This window comes from Lampetra fluviatilis, chromosome 65 (genome assembly GCF_964198595.1).
Source record: "Lampetra fluviatilis chromosome 65, kcLamFluv1.1, whole genome shotgun sequence".
In the NCBI taxonomy this organism is placed as follows: Eukaryota; Metazoa; Chordata; class Hyperoartia; order Petromyzontiformes; family Petromyzontidae; genus Lampetra; species Lampetra fluviatilis.
In genome coordinates this window covers 3,329,840-3,352,165 of record NC_136339.1, presented here as the reverse complement: position 1 = coordinate 3,352,165, position 22,326 = coordinate 3,329,840, and the positions used below count along the sequence as shown (strand labels likewise).

Sequence of the window (22,326 nt, the reverse complement as noted above, 5' to 3'; positions counted from 1 at the left end):
TGATGATAAACCGCCATGTTAAGTCACTCTGATGGTGATAAACCGCCATGTTAAGTCACTCTGATGATGATAAACCGCCATGTTAAGTATCTCTGATGATGATAAACCGCCATGTTAAGTCACTCTAATGGTGATAAACCGCCATGTTAAGTCACTCTGATGATGATAAACCGCCATGTTAAGTCTCTCTGATGATGATAAACCGCCATGTTATGTCACTCTGATGATGATAAACCGCCATGTTAAGTCACTCTGATGATTCATATTCTCAGATTTTTTTTTTTTTTTCGGTAAAGTCACGTAGGTAAAAACATTAAAATTAATGAAAGTAAAATAAAACAAAACAAAATAAAATTCACGACGTTTCGGAGGCAACACAAGTCTCCATCATCAGGTGGGACCGTCACAGCCGAATTAGCTGCATCAAGTGAAGCAATGATTCAAGATGTAATCCCTTATAAGCAAGTTGAAGGGAGGTGGAGAGGGGGGGGAGCTTATCAGGCTGTGATGATAAACCGCCATGTTAAGTCACTCTGATGATGATAAACCGCCATGTTAAGTCACTCTGATGGTGATAAACCGCCATGTTAAGTCACTCTGATGATTATTAACCGCCATGTTAAGTCACTCTGATGATGATAAACCGCCATGTTAAGTCACTCTGATGGTGATAAACCGCCATGTTAAGTCACTCTGATGATGATTAACCGCCATGTTAAGTCTCGCTGATGATGATAAACCGCCATGTTATGTCACTCTGATGATGATGAACCGCCATGTTAAGTCACTCTGATGGTGATAAACCGCCATGTTAAGTCACTCTGATGATGATGAACCAACATACTAAGCCACTTTGCTGAGCTATATGTTGTGATTGCCAGGTTGCTTCTTCATAAAAAAAACCTAATAGCTCAGTGGGGCCTTATTTGGTAAGATTTACAAAAAAAGAACATAGTTTAGTATTATTTATATATTTTTTGTTAAAAGTTAATTGCTTACCTTTCCTATCCTTTAAATCACCATCATGTCTTTTTATTGCGTTTTTTTATTTTATAACTTTCTGACCCCCATGCCTCCTGACTGGGAACTTGTAATAAAGAGCTTTTTAGATTATCGGATTTCACAATAAATAAATAACGAATCCGATTCCCGAATCGTCACTCCGTGAATTCGATTCCACACCTCAGCGATTCCTTCCCGCGTGACCGCCGGCCCGCTCTGACGTCAGCCCCGACTCGATCAACGCCACCGCGCGGCCATCTTACTAAGGGGCTCTCGTGAGGTGGGCGGGGCACGAGGGGTCAGGGGGGAGGGGGCGGGGGGGGTGCCTCGCCAAGCCGTTGACCACTGCGGGTGACGTCATCTGCACAGCGACCCCCTTACCAAGATGGCCGCGGGTGGATTCAAAATCTTTAGGTCTCTCCACCACCACCACCCTCGGCATCGCTCACTCGCTCGCTACGGGACCAGCCTCAACCCCTGCTACTGCTGCTACTACTGCTGCACCTCCTGCTACAGCTGTGGAGCTATAGAGGTATTGCTACTGCTGCTGCTGCTACTACTGCTGCACCTCCTGCTACAGCTGTGGAGCTATAGAGGTATTGCTACTGCTGCTGCTGCTACTACTGCTGCACCTCCTGCTACAGCTGTGGAGCTATAGAGGTAGTGTTACTGCTGCTGCTGCTACTACTTCTGCACCTACTGCTACAGCTGTGGAGCTATAGAGGTATTGCTACTGCTGCTGCTACTACTGCTGCACCTACTGCTACAGCTGTGGAGCTATAGAGGTAGTGTTACTGCTGCTGCTGCTACTACTGCTGCACCTCCTGCTACAGCTGTGGAGCTATAGAGGTATTGCTACTGCTGCTGCTGCTACTACTGCTGCACCTCCTGCTACAGCTGTGGAGCTATAGAGGTATTGTTACCGCTGCTGCTGCTACTACTGCTGCACCTACTGCTACAGCTGTGGAGCTATAGAGGTATTGTTACTGCTGCTGCTGCTACTACTGCTGCACCTACTGCTACAGCTGTGGAGCTATAGAGGTATTGTTACTGCTGCTGCTGCTACTACTGCTGCACCTACTGCTACAGCTGTGGAGCTATAGAGGTATTGCTACTGCTGCTGCTGCTACTACTGCTGCACCTACTGCTACAGCTGTGGAGCTATAGAGGTAGTGTTACTGCTGCTGCTGCTACTACTGCTGCACCTACTGCTACAGTTGTGGAGCTATAGAGGTATTGCTACTGCTGCTGCTGCTACTACTTCTGCACCTACTGCTACAGCTGTGGAGCTCTGGGTAGTGTTACTGCTGCTGCTGCTACTACTGCTGCACCTACTGCTACAAATGTGGAGCTATAGAGGTAGTGTTACTGCTGCTGCTGCTACTACTGCTGCACCTACTGCTACAGCTGTGGAGCTATAGAGGTAGTGTTACTGCTGCTGCTACTGCTACTGTAGAGCTATAGAGGTAGTGTTACTGCTGCTGCTACAGCTGTGTAGCTATAGAGGTAGTGTTACTGCTGCTGCTACAGCTGTGTAGCTATAGAGGTAGTGTTACTGCTGCTGCTACAGCTGTAGAGCTATAGAGGTAGTGTTACTGCTGCTGCTACAGCTGTAGAGCTATAGAGGTAGTGTTACTGCTGCTGCTACTGCTGTGGAGCTATAGAGGTAGTGTTACTGCTACTGCTGCTGTGTAGCTATAGAGGTAGTGTTACTGCTGCTGCTACAGCTGTGTAGCTATAGAGGTAGTGTTACTGCTGCTGCTACTGCTGTAGAGCTATAGAGGTAGTGTTACTGCTGCTGCTACTGTAGAGCTATAGAGGTAGTGTTACTGTTGCTGCTACAGCTGTGTAGCTATAGAGGTAGTGTTACTGCTGCTGCTACTGCTGTGTAGCTATAGAGGTAGTGTTACTGCTGCTGCTACAGCTGTAGAGCTATAGAGGTAGTGTTACTGCTGCTGCTACAGCTGTAGAGCTATAGAGGTAGTGTTACTGCTGCTGCTACTGTAGAGCTATAGAGGTAGTGTTACTGTTGCTGCTACAGCTGTGTAGCTATAGAGGTAGTGTTACTGCTGCTGCTACAGCTGTAGAGCTATAGAGGTAGTGTTACTGCTGCTACTACTGCTGTAGAGCTATAGAGGTAGTGTTACTGCTGCTGCTACAGCTGTGTAGCTATAGAGGTAGTGTTACTGCTGCTGCTACTGCTGTAGAGCTATAGAGGTAGTGTTACTGCTGCTACTACTGCTGTAGAGCTATAGAGGTAGTGTTACTGCTGCTGCTACAGCTGTGTAGCTATAGAGGTAGTGTTACTGCTGCTACTACTGCTGTAGAGCTATAGAGGTAGTGTTACTGCTGCTGCTACAGCTGTGTAGCTATAGAGGTAGTGTTACTGCTGCTGCTACTGCTGTGTAGCTATAGAGGTAGTGTTACTGCTGCTGCTACAGCTGTAGAGCTATAGAGGTAGTGTTACTGCTGCTGCTACTGCTGTGTAGCTATAGAGGTAGTGTTACTACTGCTGCTACAGCTGTGGAGCTATAGAGGTAGTGTTACTGCTGCTGCTACAGCTGTAGAGCTATAGAGGTAGTGTTACTGCTGCTGCTACAGCTGTGGAGCTATAGAGGTAGTGTTACTGCTGCTGCTGCAGCTGTGGAGCTATAGAGGTAGTGTTACTGCTGCTGCTACAGCTGCAGAGCTATAGAGGTAGTGTTACTGCTGCTGCTGCTGTGGAGCTATAGAGGTAGTGTTACTGCTACTGCTGTAGAGCTATATAGGTAGTGTTACTGCTGCTGCTACAGCTGTGTAGCTATAGAGGTAATGTTACTGCTGCTGCTACTGCTGTGGAGCTATAGAGGTAGTGTTACTGCTGCTGCTACTGCTGTGTAGCTATAGAGGTAGTGTTACTGCTGCTGCTACTGCTGTAGAGCTATAGAGGTAGTGTTACTGCTGCTGCTACAGCTGTAGAGCTATAGAGGTAGTGTTACTGCTGCTGCTACAGCTGTAGAGCTATAGAGGTAGTGTTACTGCTGCTGCTACTGCTGTAGAGCTATAGAGGTAGTGTTACTGCTGCTGCTACAGCTGTGTAGCTATAGAGGTAGTGTTACTGCTGCTGCTACAGCTGTGTAGCTATAGAGGTAGTGTTACTGCTGCTGCTACAGCTGTGTAGCTATAGAGGTAGTGTTACTGCTGCTGCTACTGCTGTAGAGCTATAGAGGTAGTGTTACTGCTGCTGCTACAGCTGTGTAGCTATAGAGGTAGTGTTACTGCTGCTGCTGCTACTACTGCTGCACCTCCTGCTACAGCTGTGGAGCTATAGAGGTAGTGTTACTGCTGCTGCTACTGCTGTAGAGCTATAGAGGTAGTGTTACTGCTGCTGCAACTGCTGTGGAGCTATAGAGGTAGTGTTACTGCTGCTGCTACAGCTGTAGAGCTATAGAGGTAGTGTTACTGCTGCTGCTACAGCTGTAGAGCTATAGAGGTAGTGTTACTGCTGCTGCTACTGCTGTGTAGCTATAGAGGTAGTGTTACTGCTGCTGCTACTGCTGTGTAGCTATAGAGGTAGTGTTACTGCTGCTGCTACAGCTGTAGAGCTATAGAGGTAGTGTTACTGCTGCTGCTACAGCTGTAGAGCTATAGAGGTAGTGTTACTGCTGCTGCTACAGCTGTGGAGCTATAGAGGTAGTGTTACTGCTGCTGCTACTGCTGTAGAGCTATAGAGGTAGTGTTACTGCTGCTGCTACAGCTGTGGAGCTATAGAGGTAGTGTTACTGCTGCTGCTACTGCTGTAGAGCTATAGAGGTAGTGTTACTGCTGCTGCTACTGCTGTAGAGCTATAGAGGTAGTGTTACTGCTGCTGCTACAGCTGTGTAGCTATAGAGGTAGTGTTACTGCTGCTGCTACAGCTGTGTAGCTATAGAGGTAGTGTTACTGCTGCTACTACTGCTGTGTAGCTATAGAGGTAGTGTTACTGCTGCTACTGTAGAGCTATAGAGGTAGTGTTACTGCTGCTGCTGCAGCTGTGATGCACCTACTGCTGCTGTTACTGCTACTGCTGCTGTGAATGTAACATCATTCCTACTGCTGCTGTTACTGCTACTGCTGCTGTGAATGTAACATCATCCCTACTGCTGCTGTTACTGCTACTGCTGCTGTGAATGTAACATCATTCCTACTGCTGATGCTGTTACCGCTGCTACTACTGCTGATGATGTTACTGCTGCTACTGCTGTCAATGTAATGTGTGTTACTCTTGCTGATGCTGTTACTGCTGCTATTGCTGATACTGCTGCTACAGCTGATACTGCTGCTGCTGCTGTGAATGTAACGTCATTCCTACTGCTGTTGATGTTACTGCTGCTACTGCTGCTGTAATGTAACTTTATTCATACTGATGATGCTGTTACTGCTGCTGATGATGATGTTGCTGCTGCTACTACTGCTGTGAATGTAACGCCAGTCCTACTGCTGATGCTGCTACTGCTGCTTCTACTGCTGATGCTGTTACTGCTGCTACTGCTGCTGTTACTGCTGCTGATGCTGTTACTGCTGCTACTACTGCTGTGAATGTAACGTGTGTTACTCTTGCTGATGCTGCTTTTACTGCTGCTACTACTGCTGATGCTGTTACTGCTGCTACTACTGCTGCTGTGAATGTAACGTGTGTAACTCTTGCTGATGCTGTTACTGCTGCTTTTTTTCCCAACTGATGCCGTTCATCTGCTGCTGATGCTGTGAATAACATACAGTATTGTATGTCATACCTACAACATGGGAACTCTTTTGCCAGTATCAAAGCACTAATATAATCAGTGCCGGATGAAGCAAGCGCGGGACCTGTTGCACAAATGTTATAAAGGGGGCCCTAACTAAAATAAAACCGTAAATGTGAAAACACAATTTTTTTTACTTGCATAGTAAAGTAATTGTCTTTTTGCATTTTGCTATACAGACGGATAATACGACAAATTGCTGAACTTAAAACACCAGGTCGTTCATAAAAGTTGAAAGGCGGTATAGTACTATAGTAATAGAGCAAGTGCAGAATCACTAAACTGGAATTGATAGCTTGAAAGCATTTAGTGCTGGGCCCTTGAAAGTGTGGGACCCGTAGCATATGTAGCTACTTTTGCTGTTAGGATAATTCGGCACTGAATATAACACATTTTCCTGCGGAGGGAGCTGGTAGGAACGTTGGGTTGCTCGGTCAATGGCCTGCAGGGTCAACGGCGGCGTGGTGTATTCCGCAAATATGCCCGACTGTGAGGGCGGGCACAAGCCGGCGTGAGTAGGTGAAACGTTGAGTTTTATAAGGGCACCACGGGGTGACCAGCCCCTCCCCACCCAGCCCCACCCCTCCCACCCCCCACCCAGCCCCACCCTCCCCACCCAGCCCCTCCACACCTTCCCCACCCAGCCCCACCCTCCCCACCCAGCCCCACCCCTCCCACCCCCCACCCAGCCCCACCCTCCCAACCCACCCAGCCCCTCCCTCCCCACCCAGCCCCACCCTCCCCACCCAGCCCCTCCCCACCCTCTACACCTAGCCCCTCCCCACCCTCCCCTCCCCACCTAGCCTCTCCCCACCCTCCCCACCCAGCCCCTCCCCACCCTCCCCTCCGCTCCACCCAGCAACTCCCCACCCTCCCCTCTCCACCCAGCCCCACCCCTCCCTACACGACGGACACAATAATCCCCTGTGGGCTGGTGTAACCAGGAGGTTCCAACCAGTATTATACCTGCTGATGCAGTTTCTGTATGTACTGTTGCTACTACTACTACTGCTGCAGATATGTTGAAGCCACTGATGCTGTTACTCCATCAGAAAGGTTTTTTTTTGGGTTAGATCCCGTAAATATGAATGTGTCATTAACCCGCCTCCGCCATTTAAACTGAAAACTAAACTACGTTTTATTGTTTCTTGTTAATGCTCACAGAGCCAAATAGCCCCTTTTCAGAAACGACATGGCTATCACGAATTATCGCTCAACGAAGTTGGCTCGTCATTATCATCATCATCACGTGGACATTCATAGCGGCCAATTACTCCAAACGCATGATGCTAAGTCTAAATGTGGAGGGGAAAACCGGAGAAAAATCAACGCGACCACGGGGTGAGAGAGAGAGAGACACGCAAACTCCAAATATACAGCAGCAGGCATCGTCAGGGTCGGGATTGAACCCACGACCTCCTGTATACCGGGCGAGGTAGTGAACATTTCCTAGCCACCGTGATGATGATGGTAAGAGAGATAGAGAGAGACACTGCAAACTCCAAATATGCAGCAGGCATCAGGGTTGGGATCGACCCCATAACCTCCTATATGCCAGGCGAGGTAGTTAACATCTCCTAGCCACCGTGATGATGATAATGAGAGAGAGAGACACACAAACTCCAAATATACAGCAGCAGGCATCAGGGTCGGGATCAAACCCACGACCTCCTGTATACCAGGTGATGTAGTGAACATCTCCTAGCCACCGTGATGATGATGATGATGATAATGAGAGAGAGAGACACGCAAACTCCAAATATACAGCAGCAGGCATCGTCAGAGTCGGGATCAAACCCACGACCTCCTGCATACCAGGCGAGGTAGTTAACATCTCCTAGCCACCGTGATGATGATAAGAGAGAGAGACACGCCCTCTGCATATTTGGAGTTTGCGTGTCTCTATCTCATCATCATCATCATCACGGTGGCTGGGAGATGTTAACTACCTCGCCTGGTATGCAGGAGGTCGTGGGTTTGATCCCGACCCTGACGCCTGCTGCTGTATATTCTGAGTTTGCGTGTCTCTCTCCCCGTGGTCACGTGCCCTCCGGTTTTTCCCCCTCCACATTTATAATCAACGTCACGCGTTTTAGAGTATTCGGCTGCTGCTGGAAATTCGCACACGACGACGATGATGATGATAATCCACTACTTCGAGTGCGCTGCTGTCATTTGTGATAGACCAGGTCGCGTCTGAAATGAGTAATATTTAAAATAACTTTTTTTTAAACGCGCTTTAGTGAAATGTACCGTACGAGTAATGGCAGAACTCCAAGAAGTGACCGCAAAGCTCGCCATAATGTAAGGGGGCCGTGGTGATTTACAGCCAACGTCAGTTGAGCGTGGACAATTAGACCCAAGCCGAAACATATGAAAAAGATTGTTTACATTTTGATTTAAAGCTTTCGTGACTGCAGGGATTCATATTCTTGGTTCTTTCGGTAAAGTCACGTACGGGTACCCGTTTGCGACCCTGGTGCGGCCGGGTACGGGTACAGGTAAGGAATCAAAACCCGTTTGCGACCTCTGCCACACGCATTGACCCTCAACGCTGCGACACGGCTCCCCACTCATCGAATCGCTCGCAGACTCGCCGACCCGCCATGAGGGATGCGTAGTGACGCGCAGGAGGAGGAGGCGGAGGCGGCGGCGCCAGCGATGCATCCCGCCGACGACCGCAGCAGCAGGCCGCAGCGTCCCCCGCCGGTTCCGGCGCTTACCCGACAACAACAACAACAACATCACCAACATCACCAACAACAACATCATCATCATCATCATCATCGGCCTCCGCCGCTGCTGCTCCTCCTCCTGCTGCTGCTGCTGCTGGCGCCGTGCTACTGCGCGCTCAGCGCCTGGTGGGTGCCGCCCGCCCTCGGCACGGCGTTCGCACTCGGACGCTGGGCCGCGTCCCGCCTCTCGGCCACGCCGGCTGTCGCGGCCACGCCGGCGCCGGCGCCGCCCGCCGTGCCCTCGCTGCCGCGGCAGCGGCGCAGGCCGACCCGGCCCGCGTCTCCGGCCTACCTCGCCTGGCTCCAGGAGCTCCTGTTCGGCCCGGGAGACCGCCAGCGGCCCGGGCAGGGGGCCGTCCGGGCGACGGGAGGAGGCCGTCGGTGCGACTCGAAGGCCGTGGGCCACGGTGGGTCCTGCGCGGGGGCCGGTGGTGGAAACGACAGAGGAGGAGGTGGAGGTGGAGGAGGAGGAGGAGGTGGAGGAGGAGGAGGTGGAGGAGGAGGTGGAGGAGGAGGAGGTCACGATGGAACCGGTGGCTTTTGCGGAGGTCACGGCCGGGAGTTTGTCCGCGAAGGGAGCGGTGGTGATGATGGTGCCGTTGTTGGACTCGATGCGGGAGATGATGACGATGACGACGACGGAGTGGGAGGTTGGACGCGGGTCGCGGGGCCCGCTGCTGACGGAGGTGCGCGGGGCGGAGTCGCCGTGAGGCCTGCGGATGGAGGAGGACCCCCTCCGTGCAGAGATGGAGGAGCCGTTCACGATGGAGGAGGGGGAGGTGGAGGTGGTGTCCGTGGTGGCGGCATTTTGAGACGACGCCTGGGAGGTGTTGCTGAAGCCACTTGGAACGGAGGTGATGGAGGATCTGCTCAAGGTGGAGGTGGCGGTGGTTGTGATGGTGGAAGAGGAGGAGGTGGAGGTGGTGGCAGAGGAGGTGGTGTCCGTGATGGTGGAGTTGCTGTCCGCGATCGTGGTGGTGGGCGGTGGTGGTGGTGGAGGTGGCGGTGGTTATGATGGTGGAGGTGGAGGAGGAGGTGGTGGTGGTAGTGTCCGTGATGGAGGTGGTGGCAGAGGAGGTGGTGTCCGTGATGGTGGAGTTGCTGTCCGTGGTGGCGGTGGAGGCGGTGGTGGCGGTGGCGGGTGGCGGTGGTGGAGGTGGTGGTGTTTGTGATGGTGGAGGAGGAGGAGGTGGAGGTGGTAGTGTACGTGATGGTGGAGTTGCTGTCCGCGATCGTGGTGGTGGCGGTGGTGGTGGCGGTGGTGGTGGTGGTGGTGGTGGTGGCGGTGGTGGTGGTGGTGGTGGTGTTGGTGGTGGCGGCGGTGGTGTCATAAGAGGAAGCTCGCAGACGCTGCCCACCGCCGGCTCCCGCTCGCGACCCGCTCCCCCGCGCCGCTGCCGCACCTTGCCAGGGGCGACCTCCCGCACCTCCACCACCACCTCCACCACCTCCTCCACCTCCTCCTCCCACCTCTTCTCCCTCCGCGTCTTCGCCGACGACGACGCGGACGCCGACGACGACGACCCCGACTCGGACGACTCGGACGACTCCGTGGAGTGGGAGGTGTGGGAGGAGAGGGAGGAGGGGGAGGAGGAGGAGGACCTCCGCAGGGAGATGGAGGGCACCGTCGACAAGATCGTGCGCGACTTCATCCTGGCGTGGTACCGCCGCGTCAGCCCCGACGAGGAGTTCCCGCAGCTCGTGCGCAGCGCCATGCTGCAGATGGCCGACGAGTTCAGGTGAGTGGCGGCCGTGCGGTGCGGTGCGTTCGTACGTACGTCTCCCCAGGGCGCCACGGTTGACGTGGAGATGTTGGCTACCTCGCCTGGTGCGCTGGAGGTCGTGGGTTCGATCCCGACCCTGACTACGCCTGCTGCTGTGTATTTGGAGGTTTGTGTGTCTCTCTCTCATCATCATCAACACGGTGGCTAGGAGATGTTGACTACCTCGCCTGGTGCACAGGAGGTCGTGGGTTCCATTTCGACCCTGACGCCAGCTGCTGTATATTTGGAGTTTGCGTCTCTCTCTCTCTCTCATCGTCATCATCATGGTGGCTATGAGATGTTAACCACGTCGCCTGGTATACAGGAGGACGTGGGTTTGATCCCGACCCTGATGGCTGCTGCTGTATATTCGGAGTTTGCGTGTCTCTCTCATCATCATCATCACGGTGGCTAGGAGATGTTAACCACGTCGCTTGGTATGCGGGAGGTCGTGGGTTCCATCCTGACCCTGACGCCTGCTGCTGTATATTTGGAGGTTTGCGTGTTCTCCCCGTGGTCGCGTGGAGTTTTTCTCCGTGTCCTCTTTTCTGATTGGCCAGGTTGCTTCCGAAAAAAGAGCTTCCGTGTGCATATAGAGCTCAGCAGGGACTTACCTGGTAACAACAAAACGTTGATGAGGTCGCCTAGGCCTCAATTGAGTACCCGGTGCGTGGGTGCCGGCCACCCCACTCCACCCCACCTCATGCGCCGTGGGTGGGTGAGTGGGTGAGTGAGTGGGTGGGTGAGTGGGTGGGTGGGTGGGTGGGTGGGTGAGTGGGTGGGTGGGTGGGTGGGTGGGTGGGTGAGTGGGTGGGGTGGGTGAATGGGTGGGTGGGTGAATGGGTGGGTGGGTGAGTGAGTGAGTGGGTGGGTGGGTGGGTGAGTGGGTGAGTGGGTGGGTGAGTGGGTGAGTGGGTGAGTGAGTGGGTGAGTGAGTGGGTGGGTGGGTGGGTGGGTGGGTTGGTGAGTGGGTGGGTGGGTGAGTGAGTGGGTGGGTGGGTGAGTGGGTGGGTGGGTGAGTGAGTGAGTGGGTGGGTGGGTGAGTGGGTGGGTGGGTGGATGGCTGAGTGGGTGGGTGGGTGGGTGGCTGAGTGGGTGGGTGGGTGGCTGAGTGGGTGGGTGGCTGAGTTGGTGGGTGGGTGGCTGAGTGGGTGGGTGGGTGGCTGAGTGGGTGGCTGAGTGGCTGAGTGGGTGGCTGAGTGAATGGCTGAGTTAAGGGCTTCATAGAGAGGGGTGGGTGGGCTTTTGTTGGTGTGAGAATTCGGATCAAAGTCATGATGTTGATGGTGGCGGTGGTGGTGTTGGTGATTCTGCACCGTACCATTGCTTCCCCACACCGCGTACTCGCTGTGACCCCAAACCCACGCGCCTCTCCCAAATCGGTGGCTAAGTCCATAAATTAGGTCATTTGGTTCAGGTGTAAGAGGCTCAAGTGAATTACTGACCCAACTTTCACTTTGCAAAGCACACCCGCTTATGTGTTAGGGCAGCCGTGGTGGCTAGGAGATGTTAACTACCTCGCCTGGTATCCAGGAGGTCGTGGGTTCGATCCCGACCCTGACGCCTGCTGATATATATTTGGAGTTTGCGTGTCTCTCTCATCATCATCATCACGGTGGCTAGGAGATGTTAGCTACCTCGCCTGGTATCCAGGAGGTCGTGGGTTCGATCCCGACCCTGACGCCTGCTGATATATATTTGGAGTTTGCGTGTCTCTCTCATCATCATCATCACGGTGGCTAGGAGATGTTAGCTACCTCGCCTGGTATCCAGGAGGTCGTGGGTTCGATCCCGACCCTGACGCCTGCTGCTGTGTATTTGGAGTTTGCGTGTCTCTCTCTCATCATCATCACGGTGGCTAGGAGATGTTGACTACCTCGCCGGGTACACATGAGCTTGTGGGTTCTATCCCGACCCTGACGCCTGCTGCTGTGTATTTGGAGTTTGCGTGTCTCTCTCTCATCATCATCACGGTGGCTAGGAGATGTTGACTACCTCGCCGGGTACACATGAGCTTGTGGGTTCTATCCCGACGCTGACGCCTGCTGCTGTGTATTTGGAGTTTGCGCGTCTCCCTCCCCTCTCTCTCGCCGTGGTCGCGTGGACTTTTTTTTTTCTGGGTCCCCCGGTTTTTCTCCCCCACATTTTAGAATCACGCGTTTTAGAGCATTCGGCTGCGATGAATCTCCACGTGATGATGATGATGAGCCCACTTCGTGCGAGCCATCATTTGTGATGGGCAAAGCCATCTCTGGAAAAAGAGCTCACTGGGAACAATGAAAAACAGTAAGTCACGTAGAAGGGAAATAATAAAATATTAAAATAAAACATAATAAAATTCTCACGACGTTTCGGACACAACGCAAGCAGCCTGTCCTCAGGTGAAGAACAGGGCTGCCTCAAAGACAACTTTCGGACTAGAATTGAAGTTTTCATGACTGAAGGGAGCCATACTATTTGGTTCTTTTGGTGAAGTCATGTAGGTAGCAAAAATATTAAATGAAAGAAATCACGACGTTTCGATTGCAACACAAACAATCATCATCAGGTGTGAAATCCACAGCAAGAATTTTTTTTTAGCTGAAATGCTTCTTGGTTCTTTCGGTAAAGTCACGTAGAAGGGAAATAATAAAATGATGAAAATACAAAACAATAAAATTCTCACGACGTTTCGATTGCAACACAAGCAATCATCATCAGGTGTGAAATCCACATCAAGAAAACACACGCAGCAAGAACGTTCAAATTCTAGGAGCAAACCTGGGAAAAGCAGTTGCGAGTAGCAACATCATCAACACCAGCAGCTAACATCAATCACACGCCTCGCAAAAGAGAAGCAGTTCCAGCCATCATCACATTAGAGTTGAGTTAATGAAATGTTTGACCAAATATAACAACGGGCTAATTTTGAAGTTGATAATTTTTTACGGCCCGCGAATGATGTTACAGATATCCAAATGGCCCTTGGCAGATAAAAGGTTCACCACCCCTGGTCTAAAACAAATCTTCCGTCCGTCGCTCTTGCAATGAGAGACTATGAACATCCATCTCTGGTCCGTGAGCCGGTTGGCTCTCCAGACCAAATTTGATACTTTGGAACCGGTCTCAATCTTCAGCGGCCGGCCAGAATCAGGCAACCCACGAGCTCCTGCACACCAGGCGAGGTAGTTAACATTTCCTAGCCACCGTGATGATGATGACGAGAGAGACACGCAAACTCCAAATATACAGCAGCAGGCGTCAGGGTCGGGATCGAACCCAACGACCTCCTGCATGCCAAACGAGGTAGTTAACATCTCTATTATTGGCGGAGAGTCACTAATGCTCCCCCCCACCACCCCCTCCCCCCCCCCACCACCCCCCCCACCACCACACCCTCCCCCCCCCCACCACCCCCACCTCCCCCACCACCCCTCCCCCCCCCACCACCCCTCCCCCCCCACCACCCCCTCCCCCCCCCCCACCACCCCTCCCCCCCCACCACCACCCCCTCCCCCCCCCACCACCCACCTCCCCCCCCCACCCACCTCCCCCCCCTCACCCCACTCCTCCCCCCACCACCTCCCACCACCCTCCTCCCACACCACTACCCCCCTCCCCCCACCACCCCTCCCCCCCCACCACCTCCCACCTTCCCACCCACCACCACCCTCCCCCCCCCACCACCCCTCCCCACCACCCCTCCCCACCACCCCTCCCCCCCCACCACCCCCTCCCCCACCCCCTCCCCCCCCCCCCCACCACCCCCCCCCCCACCCCCCCCCACCACCTTGACAGGAGGAGGGTGGAAGCGGTGGATGGGGTGGAGTTGGCCCGGCAGGTGCTGCGCCTTGCCAGCTCGCACCTGGAGACATTCCGTTTGGCGCGATTGAGCCTCCTCAGCGCCACCACCACCGGCACCAGCACCACCACCACCACCACCGCCACCACCACCGGCACCACCGGCACCACCTGTCACAGGCACACGGGAACCCGCGCGCCCCGCCGGAGCCCAGGACTCGGGCTGCGAGCAGCCCATGTCGCGCATCGCCGAGGCCTACGCCGAGAACCAGCCCCTGCACACCGCCGCACAGGTGCCGGTGGGGCGTCGTGGGATGTGACGGTGGAGCGTGTGTGGTGGAGTGTGTGGTGGAGTGAGTGGTGGAGTGTGTGGTGGAGTGTGTGTGGTGTGTATAGTATAGTGTCTAGTATTGTTGTATATAGTAGTGTATAGTATAGTGTATTGTATTTATATTGTTTAGTTTAGTATATAGTGTAGTATATAGTGTAGTGTAGAGTAGTGTATAGTGTAGTATATAGTGTAGTGTAGAGTAGTGTATAGTGTAGTGTATAGTAGTGTATAGTGTAGTGTATAGTGTATCGTAGAGCAGTGTATAGTGTAGTGTATAGTCTAGTGTATAGTGTAGTGTATAGTGTAGTGTATAGTGTAGTGTATAGTGTAGTGTATAGTGTAGTCTATAGTGTAGCAGAGGTGGGACAAAGTCATTGTTATGCAAGTCCAAGTCGAGTCGCAAGTCATCAAATTCATGACTCGAGTCTGACTCGAGTCCAAGTCACATGACTCTAGTCCACACCTCTGTAGTGTAGTGTATAGTCTAGTGTATAGTCTAGTCTATAGTGTAGTGTATAGTGCAGTGTATAGTGTAGTGTATAGTGCAGTGCATAGTATATCGTAATCGTCAACTATCTCATCCTCGTTGTTTGTCGTCGCTTTGCCGCCACTTGCAGAGCCGTCTGCTGCAGGCGAACTACACGCGCGCGATGGTGGAGCTTCTCCTCTCCACGCTCGTGCCCCCGCCGACGCTGTCCACTCGCTCCGGACGCGCCATTGTCCGCGAACTCATCACCTGCAATGTCCTGCTGCCCACCCTCAACAGGTGCAGCGCCAATAACAACAACGGGAAGGGGGGCAGCTGCCGTGCCCGTCCGCGTCGCCAGGTTTTTTCGTCCCGGTCCTGACCGATGTCCGTCGTTGTGCGGTTTGGGGTTCGCGTGTTTTTCTCTCTGTGTGAGTGAAAAGTCAAATATTCGTAGGTTTTTTCCGTAAAGTCACCATGTAGGTAAAACATAAAATTTCGATTTAAAGCTTCTTTCGTGACTGCAGGGATTCATCTTCTTGGTTTTTTCGGTAAAGTCACGTAGAAGGGAAATAATAAAATAATAAAAATAAAACATAATAAAATAATAAAAATAAAAAGTAATAAAATAATAAAAATATTAAAATAATAAAAATAAAACAATAAAATTTCGATTTAAAGCTTCTTTCGTGACTGCAGGGGTTCATCTTCTTGGTTATTTCGGTAAAGTCACATAGAAGGGAAATAATAAAATAATAAAAATAAAACATAATAAAATAATTCTCACGAAGTTTCGGCCACAACGCAAGCAGCCGTCCTCAGGTGAAGACCAGGTCTGTCTTCTACGTGACCGAAAGAACCAAGAAGATGAATCCTAGATATTCTCGTATCTTGAAAATGACCGCCATACGTTCGCAGGATGTCCGACCCGGACTGGATCAACCAGATGATCGTCATGTTGATGCATCACCCCGCCCCGGACACGGCACCGGCCGGACCCCCGTCGCCGCCGGTGACCCCCGACGGAGGTCACCGGGAGCCCCCCGCCAACACCGCCGACCACCACGACCACCAGCACCACCACCACGGCCACCACGCCTCCCGTCGCTCCTCCATCAGCGTCATCGTGACGGACGAAAGCGACGCCGCCGCCACCACCACTACCACCGGCGTCCCGGAGCTCACCGATCCTCCGCCGGGAGGGGCACCGGCATCGGCATCGGCGCCGCGCCGTAGCCGGGAGCGTGACGACGCGGCGGTGGCAACGGCGGCAACGGCGGCAACGGCGGCAACGTTTGACCCGGTGGCTTCCACCACTCAGCAGCAGCAGCAGCTGCAGCAGCAGCAGCAGCAGCTGCAGCAGCAGCAGCAGCAGCTGCAGGCGGAGAAACTTCCGCTGAGCCGCTCGCGGTCGGTGCCGTGCGAGATGACCATCGGCGAGTCGCCGGGCGGCCGTGAAGCCGGAGGGCCGGCGTTGACCCCCTCGGCGTTGACCCCCTCGGCGTTGACCCCCTCGGCGTTGACCCCCTCGGCGTTGACCCCGCCGGGTGGACGGCGAGAGGTGGCGGCGGCGGCGGCGTCGCTGGAGGTGCAGGCGACGGAGCAGATGGTGGAAGAGGCGGTCGACCCTGCGCGGCGCTGCAGGTTCGGCAATCCGATGAGCTATGAAGCTCTTTTCGTATTGTACGTCTGCACGTACGTTGATCGCGCTGATCGGAGATGCGTGGAAAGGGGGGGGGGGGCAACCGATGATGTCCAGTAGGGGGCCCTGGGTCATCGCCCCCGGTGGCTCGGAGATGTTGACTACCTCGCTTGGTGTGCAGGAGGTCGTGGGTTCGATCCCGACCCTGATGACGCCTGCTGCTGTATATTTGGAGTTTGCGTGTCTTTTTCTCTCATTATCATCATCATCACGGTGGCTATGAGATGTTGACTACCTCGCCTGGTGTACAGGAGGTTGTGGGTTCGATCCCGACCCTGACGATGCCTGTTGCTGTATATTTGGAGTTTGCGTGTCTCTCTCATCATCATCATCATCACGGTGGCTAGGAGATGTTAACTACCTCGCCTGGTATACAGGAGGTCGTGGGTTCGATTCGATCCCGACCCTGACGACGCCTGCTGCTGTATATTTGGAGTTTGCGTGTCTCTCTCATCATCATCATCATCACGGTGGCTAGGAGATGTTGACTACCTCGCCTGGTATACCAGGTAAAGCCCAGCTGAGATATTAAAATTATTTTTGCAGAAGCGACCTGCTCCCACAAATGACAGCCCGGCAAAAGTGGGATCATCATCATCATCATCACATGGAAATTCATAGCAGTGAAAATAATCACAATTTAAAATTTTAAATAATTCTGCCACGGCAGCACTTGCCCCAACAGCCTGCGCAGGCTACACTGTGTGGTGGGGAGGGGAGCGGCACCTTTACCTTTGCCCGCGTCACATCCCCCCCCGCCAGCGCTGCAAGCGGATTGGACGAAGCGGAGGAGGCCGAATTCTTCTCTCTGGGAAGCGACGAGGAGTCACCAGGTAAGGGGGGAGGCGCTGGGGGGGTGGGGGAGGGGTTTGGGGGGAGGGGCTGGGGGGGGGGTGGGGGAGGGGCTGGGTGGGGGCTGGGTGGGGGGTGGGAGGGGAGGGGCTGGGTGGGGAGGGGCTGGGTGGGGAGGGGAGGGTGGGGATGGGGCTGGGTGGGCAGGGTGGGGAGGGGCTGTGTGGGAGGGTGGGGCTGGGGGGGTGGGGGAGGGGCTGGGTGGGGAGGGTGGGGCTGGGTAGAGGGTGGGAGGGATGGGGCTGGGTGGGGAGGGGCTGGGTGGGGAGGGGATGGTGGGGCTGGGTGGGGAGGGGCTGGTCACCCCGTGGTGCCCTTATAAAACTCAACGTTTCACCTACTCACGCCGGCTTGTGCCCGCCCTCACAGTCGGCCATATTTGCGGAATACACCACGCCTCCGTTGACCCTGCAGGCCATTGACCGAGCAACCCAACGTTCCTACCAGCTCCCTCCGCAGGAATGTGTTTTTGTGTTTTGGTGATAAACTAAGCTGAACTCTTTGGTTGATTGGTCCACACCCGAGACAGCTTTTCTTAGAGCCTAGTCTCACATGGTGTTGGACGCCTCTTGGCGTCATCTGGTCCAACACCATGTGAGACTAGGCTCTAAGGAAAGCTGTCTCGGGTGTGGACCAATCAACTTCAAGGACAGTGCATACATGATCAGAGTTGTGTTTTTTGTTTGCATTACGACTGCAGGTATTGTGGTCAATGCAAACATGACTCCTTGTAAAAAAAAAAAGTGTCAGTTTTGTTGCCAGATAAAAGGGTTAAAAAAACTATTATCATATTTTTTACTGGCAAATGAGGTTCCAATGGTGTAAATGCATTACCCCGAGCTCTCATACTCTGATGGTGCGTTGTCTTTGAGTTGTGCGCCTTTTGGCGTCATCTGGTCCAACACCATGTGAGACTCGGCTCTAAGGAAAGCTGTCTCGGGTGTGGACCAATCAACTTCAAGGACAGTGCATACATTATGAAAGTTATATTTTTTTGTTTGCATTATAACTGCAGGTATTGTGGTCTATGCAAACATGACTCCTTGTAAAAAAAGTGTCAGTTTTGTTGCCAGATAGAAGGGTAAAAAACCACAGCACTAGTGTATAGTGTAGTGTATAGTGTAGTGTACAGTGTGTATAGTGTAGTGATGATGCTGGTTGTAATTACTCGCGAAACGTCGCACAACGCAGCTATCAAAGTACCATTACCCGCTCGGCTTGAGCGTCTACATCTACCGGACCCCTATTTTCCCGGCGTAAAAACTCTAAAAAAAAACAAACAAACAAACAACCAAGAATAGTCTCCGTACCCCTTTTCCCGGCGACAAAACAGCGGATTCCCAGCGGCAGCTGCCTGTGGGCGGCAGCCCGGCGCACCCAGCCGCCCCGGAATCGGCGTTCCGGCGTCCTCCCGACTCGCCGGCTCCAGTCGCCGCCGACCGACCGTCGCCCCCGACCGACCGCCGCCGCCGATTCGCCGCGAGAATCCCCGGCCGGCCCGTGGGCCCCGGCCGCTGCCGCTCCGGCGTTGCCACGCGGCCGCACGGCCGCCCGCTGATTTTCGGCGGCGCGGACGGGAGGAGCGACGTCGTCGCCGTCGTCGGCCCGGCGTCTCCGGAGAGCCCGGCGCGGTGCGTGGGCGGCGGACACGGCTTCTTCCGTGCCAGGCTCAGCCCGCTCACCGCCAAGAAGTTTGGCGCTTCGTGCCCCGATCAGTCGGCGTCCTCCGCCGCCTCTTCTTCTTCTTCTGCACCGGCGGCGGCGGCTTCGGCGTCGTCGGCGGCGGCTTCGGCGTCGTCGTCGTTTGGCGCTCACAAAGAGACCTCGAACATCTTCCACTTCGTGCGGTGGAAGAGCCGGAGTTGGAGCGATTTGGGATTTTCGGACGGACCGCCGCCGCCGCCGCAGCGACCGGCGCGGCCGCCGCGGCCGCCGCTCCCCAAGGCTCGGAGTCCGCCGGTCTCGCCGGACGACGGCGCGGCCCCGGACGACAGACCCCACGGTGCCGGGCCGGCTCCGGCTCCGTCGGCGGTTGAGCCCCTGCCAACCGTCGCCCGTCTCTCGCCGGCGTCGCCCACGGCCCTGAACGCTGCTGCGGGCGGCGGTGGTGGTGGCGGCGGTGGCGGTGGTGGTGGCGGGTGGTGGCGGTGGTGGCGGTGGTGGCGGTGGTGGTGGTGGTGGCGCTGTACCGGCGGCGCCTTGCGAAGTCCCGCACCTGCCGACGACGACGGGGAACCTGCCGCCCTCGCCGCCCGAAGCGCTGGAGACGATCCAGAACCTGCGCATCGTGGGCACGCTGACGGCGCGGGAGCACCGGGGCACCGGTTCGCACCCCTACACCCTGTACACCATCAAGGTGAGGCGGGTGGTGGTGGTGGGGGTGGTGGTGGTGGTGGGGGTGGGGGTGGTGGCGGTGGTGGTGGGTGGTGGTGGTGGGGGTGGTGGTGGTGGCAGGTGGCGGGGGCGGTTGGTGGCGGTGGTGGCGGTGGTGGTGGTGGGGGCGGTGGTGGCGGTGGTGGTGGTGGGGGCGGTGGTGGTGGTGGTGGTGGTGGGGGTGGTGGTGATGGGGGTGGGGGTGGTGGTGGCGGTGGTGGTGGTGGTGGTGGTGGGGGCGGTGGTGGTGGGGGCGGTGGTGGTGGGGGAGGTGGTGGTGGTGGTGGTGGCGGTGGTGGTGGTGGCGGTGGTGGGGGTGGCGGTGGTGGGGGGCGGTGGTGGTGGGGGCGGTGGTGGTGGGGGCGGTGGTGGTGGGGGGAGGTGGTGGTGGCGGCGGTGGTGGTGGCGGTGGTGGTGGTGGCGGTGGTGGGGGTGGTGGTGGTGGGGGCGGTGGTGGGGGAAGTGGTGGTGGTGGTGGTGGTGGGGGGCGGTGGTGGCGGTGGCTCGGAGATGTTGACTACCTCGCCTGGTGTACAGGAGGTCGTGGGTTCGTAGTATACTAGTACAGCACTAGTGTATTGTAGTGTATCGTGTAGTGTATGGTGTAGTGTATAGTTTATAGTAGTGTATAGTGTATAGAAGTTCAACATCCCCGCACGCTCCATCCCTGGGCCAGTTTCAAATTTTCAAAAGCGCGGCGGCGGCTTGCACGGTAAAACAAACACAAAGGATCACGAAAAATAATGATTCCCAATTCGTGCGAATTATCCATATTATTAGATTAATGATCCTACTAATAAGAATAATAGTTGGGGGGGAGGGGTGGGGGGAAGGAATGCTGCTTTTAATCGGCTTGCCGATGATCCATAGCGTGGCGTTACGGGGGTGTGTGACCTGCATTTGCACCCCCCGCCCCGCCCGCTTGCCGTCACTCATGCTGAATCACAGTCCCACAAGCACCGCACGTCAATTATCTCGTGGCGAGGTGGAGGTGGTGGTGGTGGTGGCAGTGGTGGTGGAGGTGGTGGTGGAGGTGGTGGTGGAGGTGGTGGTGGTGGTGGTGGTGGTGAAGGTGGTGGAGGTGGAGGTGGCGGTGGAGGTGGCGGTGGTGGAGGTGGTGGGTTGTGGTGGAGGTGGTAGTGGTGGTGGAGGTGGCGGTGGTGGAGGTGGTGGTGGAGGTGGTGGTGGTGGAGGTGGTAGTGGTGGTGGAGGTGGCGGTGATGGTGGTGGAGGTGGTGGAGGTGGTGGTGGTGGAGGCGGTGGAGGTGGTGGTGGTTGGTGTGGTTATGGTGGTGGATGTGGTGATGGTGGATCTGGTTGTGGTAGTGGTGGTGGAGGTGGTGGAGGTGGTGGTGGTGGTCACCGCCGCCTCGTCGGGCGGCACTTTCAGACGCGGCTCCTGCGGCCGTCTGGAACGCTCTCTTCCCTCCCGATGTTATTAAGCCACAGGGAGCTCCGAACTTTGAAATCGTCGTCGAGATTTGACGAACTCATTTCTTTGACGCTGATTTTTGTTGTGTTTAGTTTGCTGTTCTCTCCCCCGCCCACCGCTCCTCCGATTAGTACGGTTGGCTACGTACGGAGAGAAAGAAGCTCAACACGCGTGCAACATAATTGTTGATAATCATAGTAATAGGTTTTTACCCTTTCAACTGGTACAAAACTGACACCTTTATACAAGGCATCATGTTTGCAATAACCACAACACAAGCAGTCAAAATGCAAACAAAAATAAACAACTCTGATGATAATGATAATGATATGCACTGTCCTTGAAGTTGATTGGTCCACACCCGAGACAGCTTTTCTTAGAGCCTAGTCTCCATTGGTGTTGGACCAGATGACGCCAAAAGGCGCACAACTCAAAGACAGCGCACTATCAGAGTATATATTTTGCCACTGGTAAAGGAGATGTCTCATAGTGTAAATGCTTAACCTCGAGCTCTCAATACTCTGATAGTGCGCTGTCTTTGAGTTGTGCGCCTTTTGGCGTCATCTGGTCCAACACCAATGGAGACTAGGCTCTAAGGAAAGCTGTCTCGGGTGTGGACCAATCAACTTCAAGGACAGTGCATATCATTATCATTATCAGAGTTGTTTATTTTTGTTTGCATTTTGACTGCTTGTGTTGTGGTTATTGCAAACATGATGCCTTGTATAAAGGTGTCAGTTTTGTACCAGTTTAAAGGGTAAAAACCTACTACTATATTTTGCCACTGGTAAAGGAGATGTCTCATAGTGTTGATAATCATGTTGATGATGTTGTTGCCGGCAATGTGGCATTGTTACTTCTGTGTGTGTGTGTGGGTGTCTTTGTGAGACTCTGTGGTCAGCGCTACGCTCCTCTCCAATCATCAGAATCGGTTCTGGGCCTCTCCCTAAGTCGACTCGGCCTCAAATGAGTTTCACCCCGGCGCGGCGTGTAGTAAACATCGCCGCCAGGGAGACAAAGGCGGCCGGGCGTGGTGCCGGCCATCAGAGGTCGCAACCGGGTACCCGATACCCGTACCCTACCCGGCCGGGTACGGGTAGCCGTTTGCGACCCTGGTGCGGCCGGGT

General features: G+C 54.5%; 2 protein-coding genes across 2 annotated transcripts; both read left to right on the top strand.

Moving 5' to 3' along the window:
* Positions 1 to 1,429: 1,429 nt before the first annotated feature.
* LOC144952029 (uncharacterized) lies at positions 1,430 to 10,243 on the top strand. Its single transcript, XM_078882420.1, has 3 exons — positions 1,430 to 1,534; positions 8,357 to 9,206; positions 10,058 to 10,243. The coding sequence occupies exons 2-3, from the start codon at positions 8,379 to 8,381 to the stop codon at positions 10,241 to 10,243; spliced, it is 1,014 nt and encodes a 337-aa protein (XP_078738546.1). The 5' UTR covers positions 1,430 to 1,534; positions 8,357 to 8,378.
* Positions 10,097 to 21,252, top strand: LOC144952028 (uncharacterized). The gene is made up of 10 exons (XM_078882419.1): positions 10,097 to 10,239; positions 14,041 to 14,336; positions 14,992 to 15,140; positions 15,759 to 16,143; positions 16,267 to 16,484; positions 17,305 to 17,375; positions 18,728 to 19,236; positions 19,339 to 19,504; positions 19,602 to 19,750; positions 21,211 to 21,252. Exons 2-10 carry the CDS (start codon positions 14,280 to 14,282, stop codon positions 21,250 to 21,252), a joined length of 1,746 nt encoding a protein of 581 aa, XP_078738545.1. The 5' UTR covers positions 10,097 to 10,239; positions 14,041 to 14,279.
* The last annotated feature ends 1,074 nt before the right edge of the window (positions 21,253 to 22,326 follow it).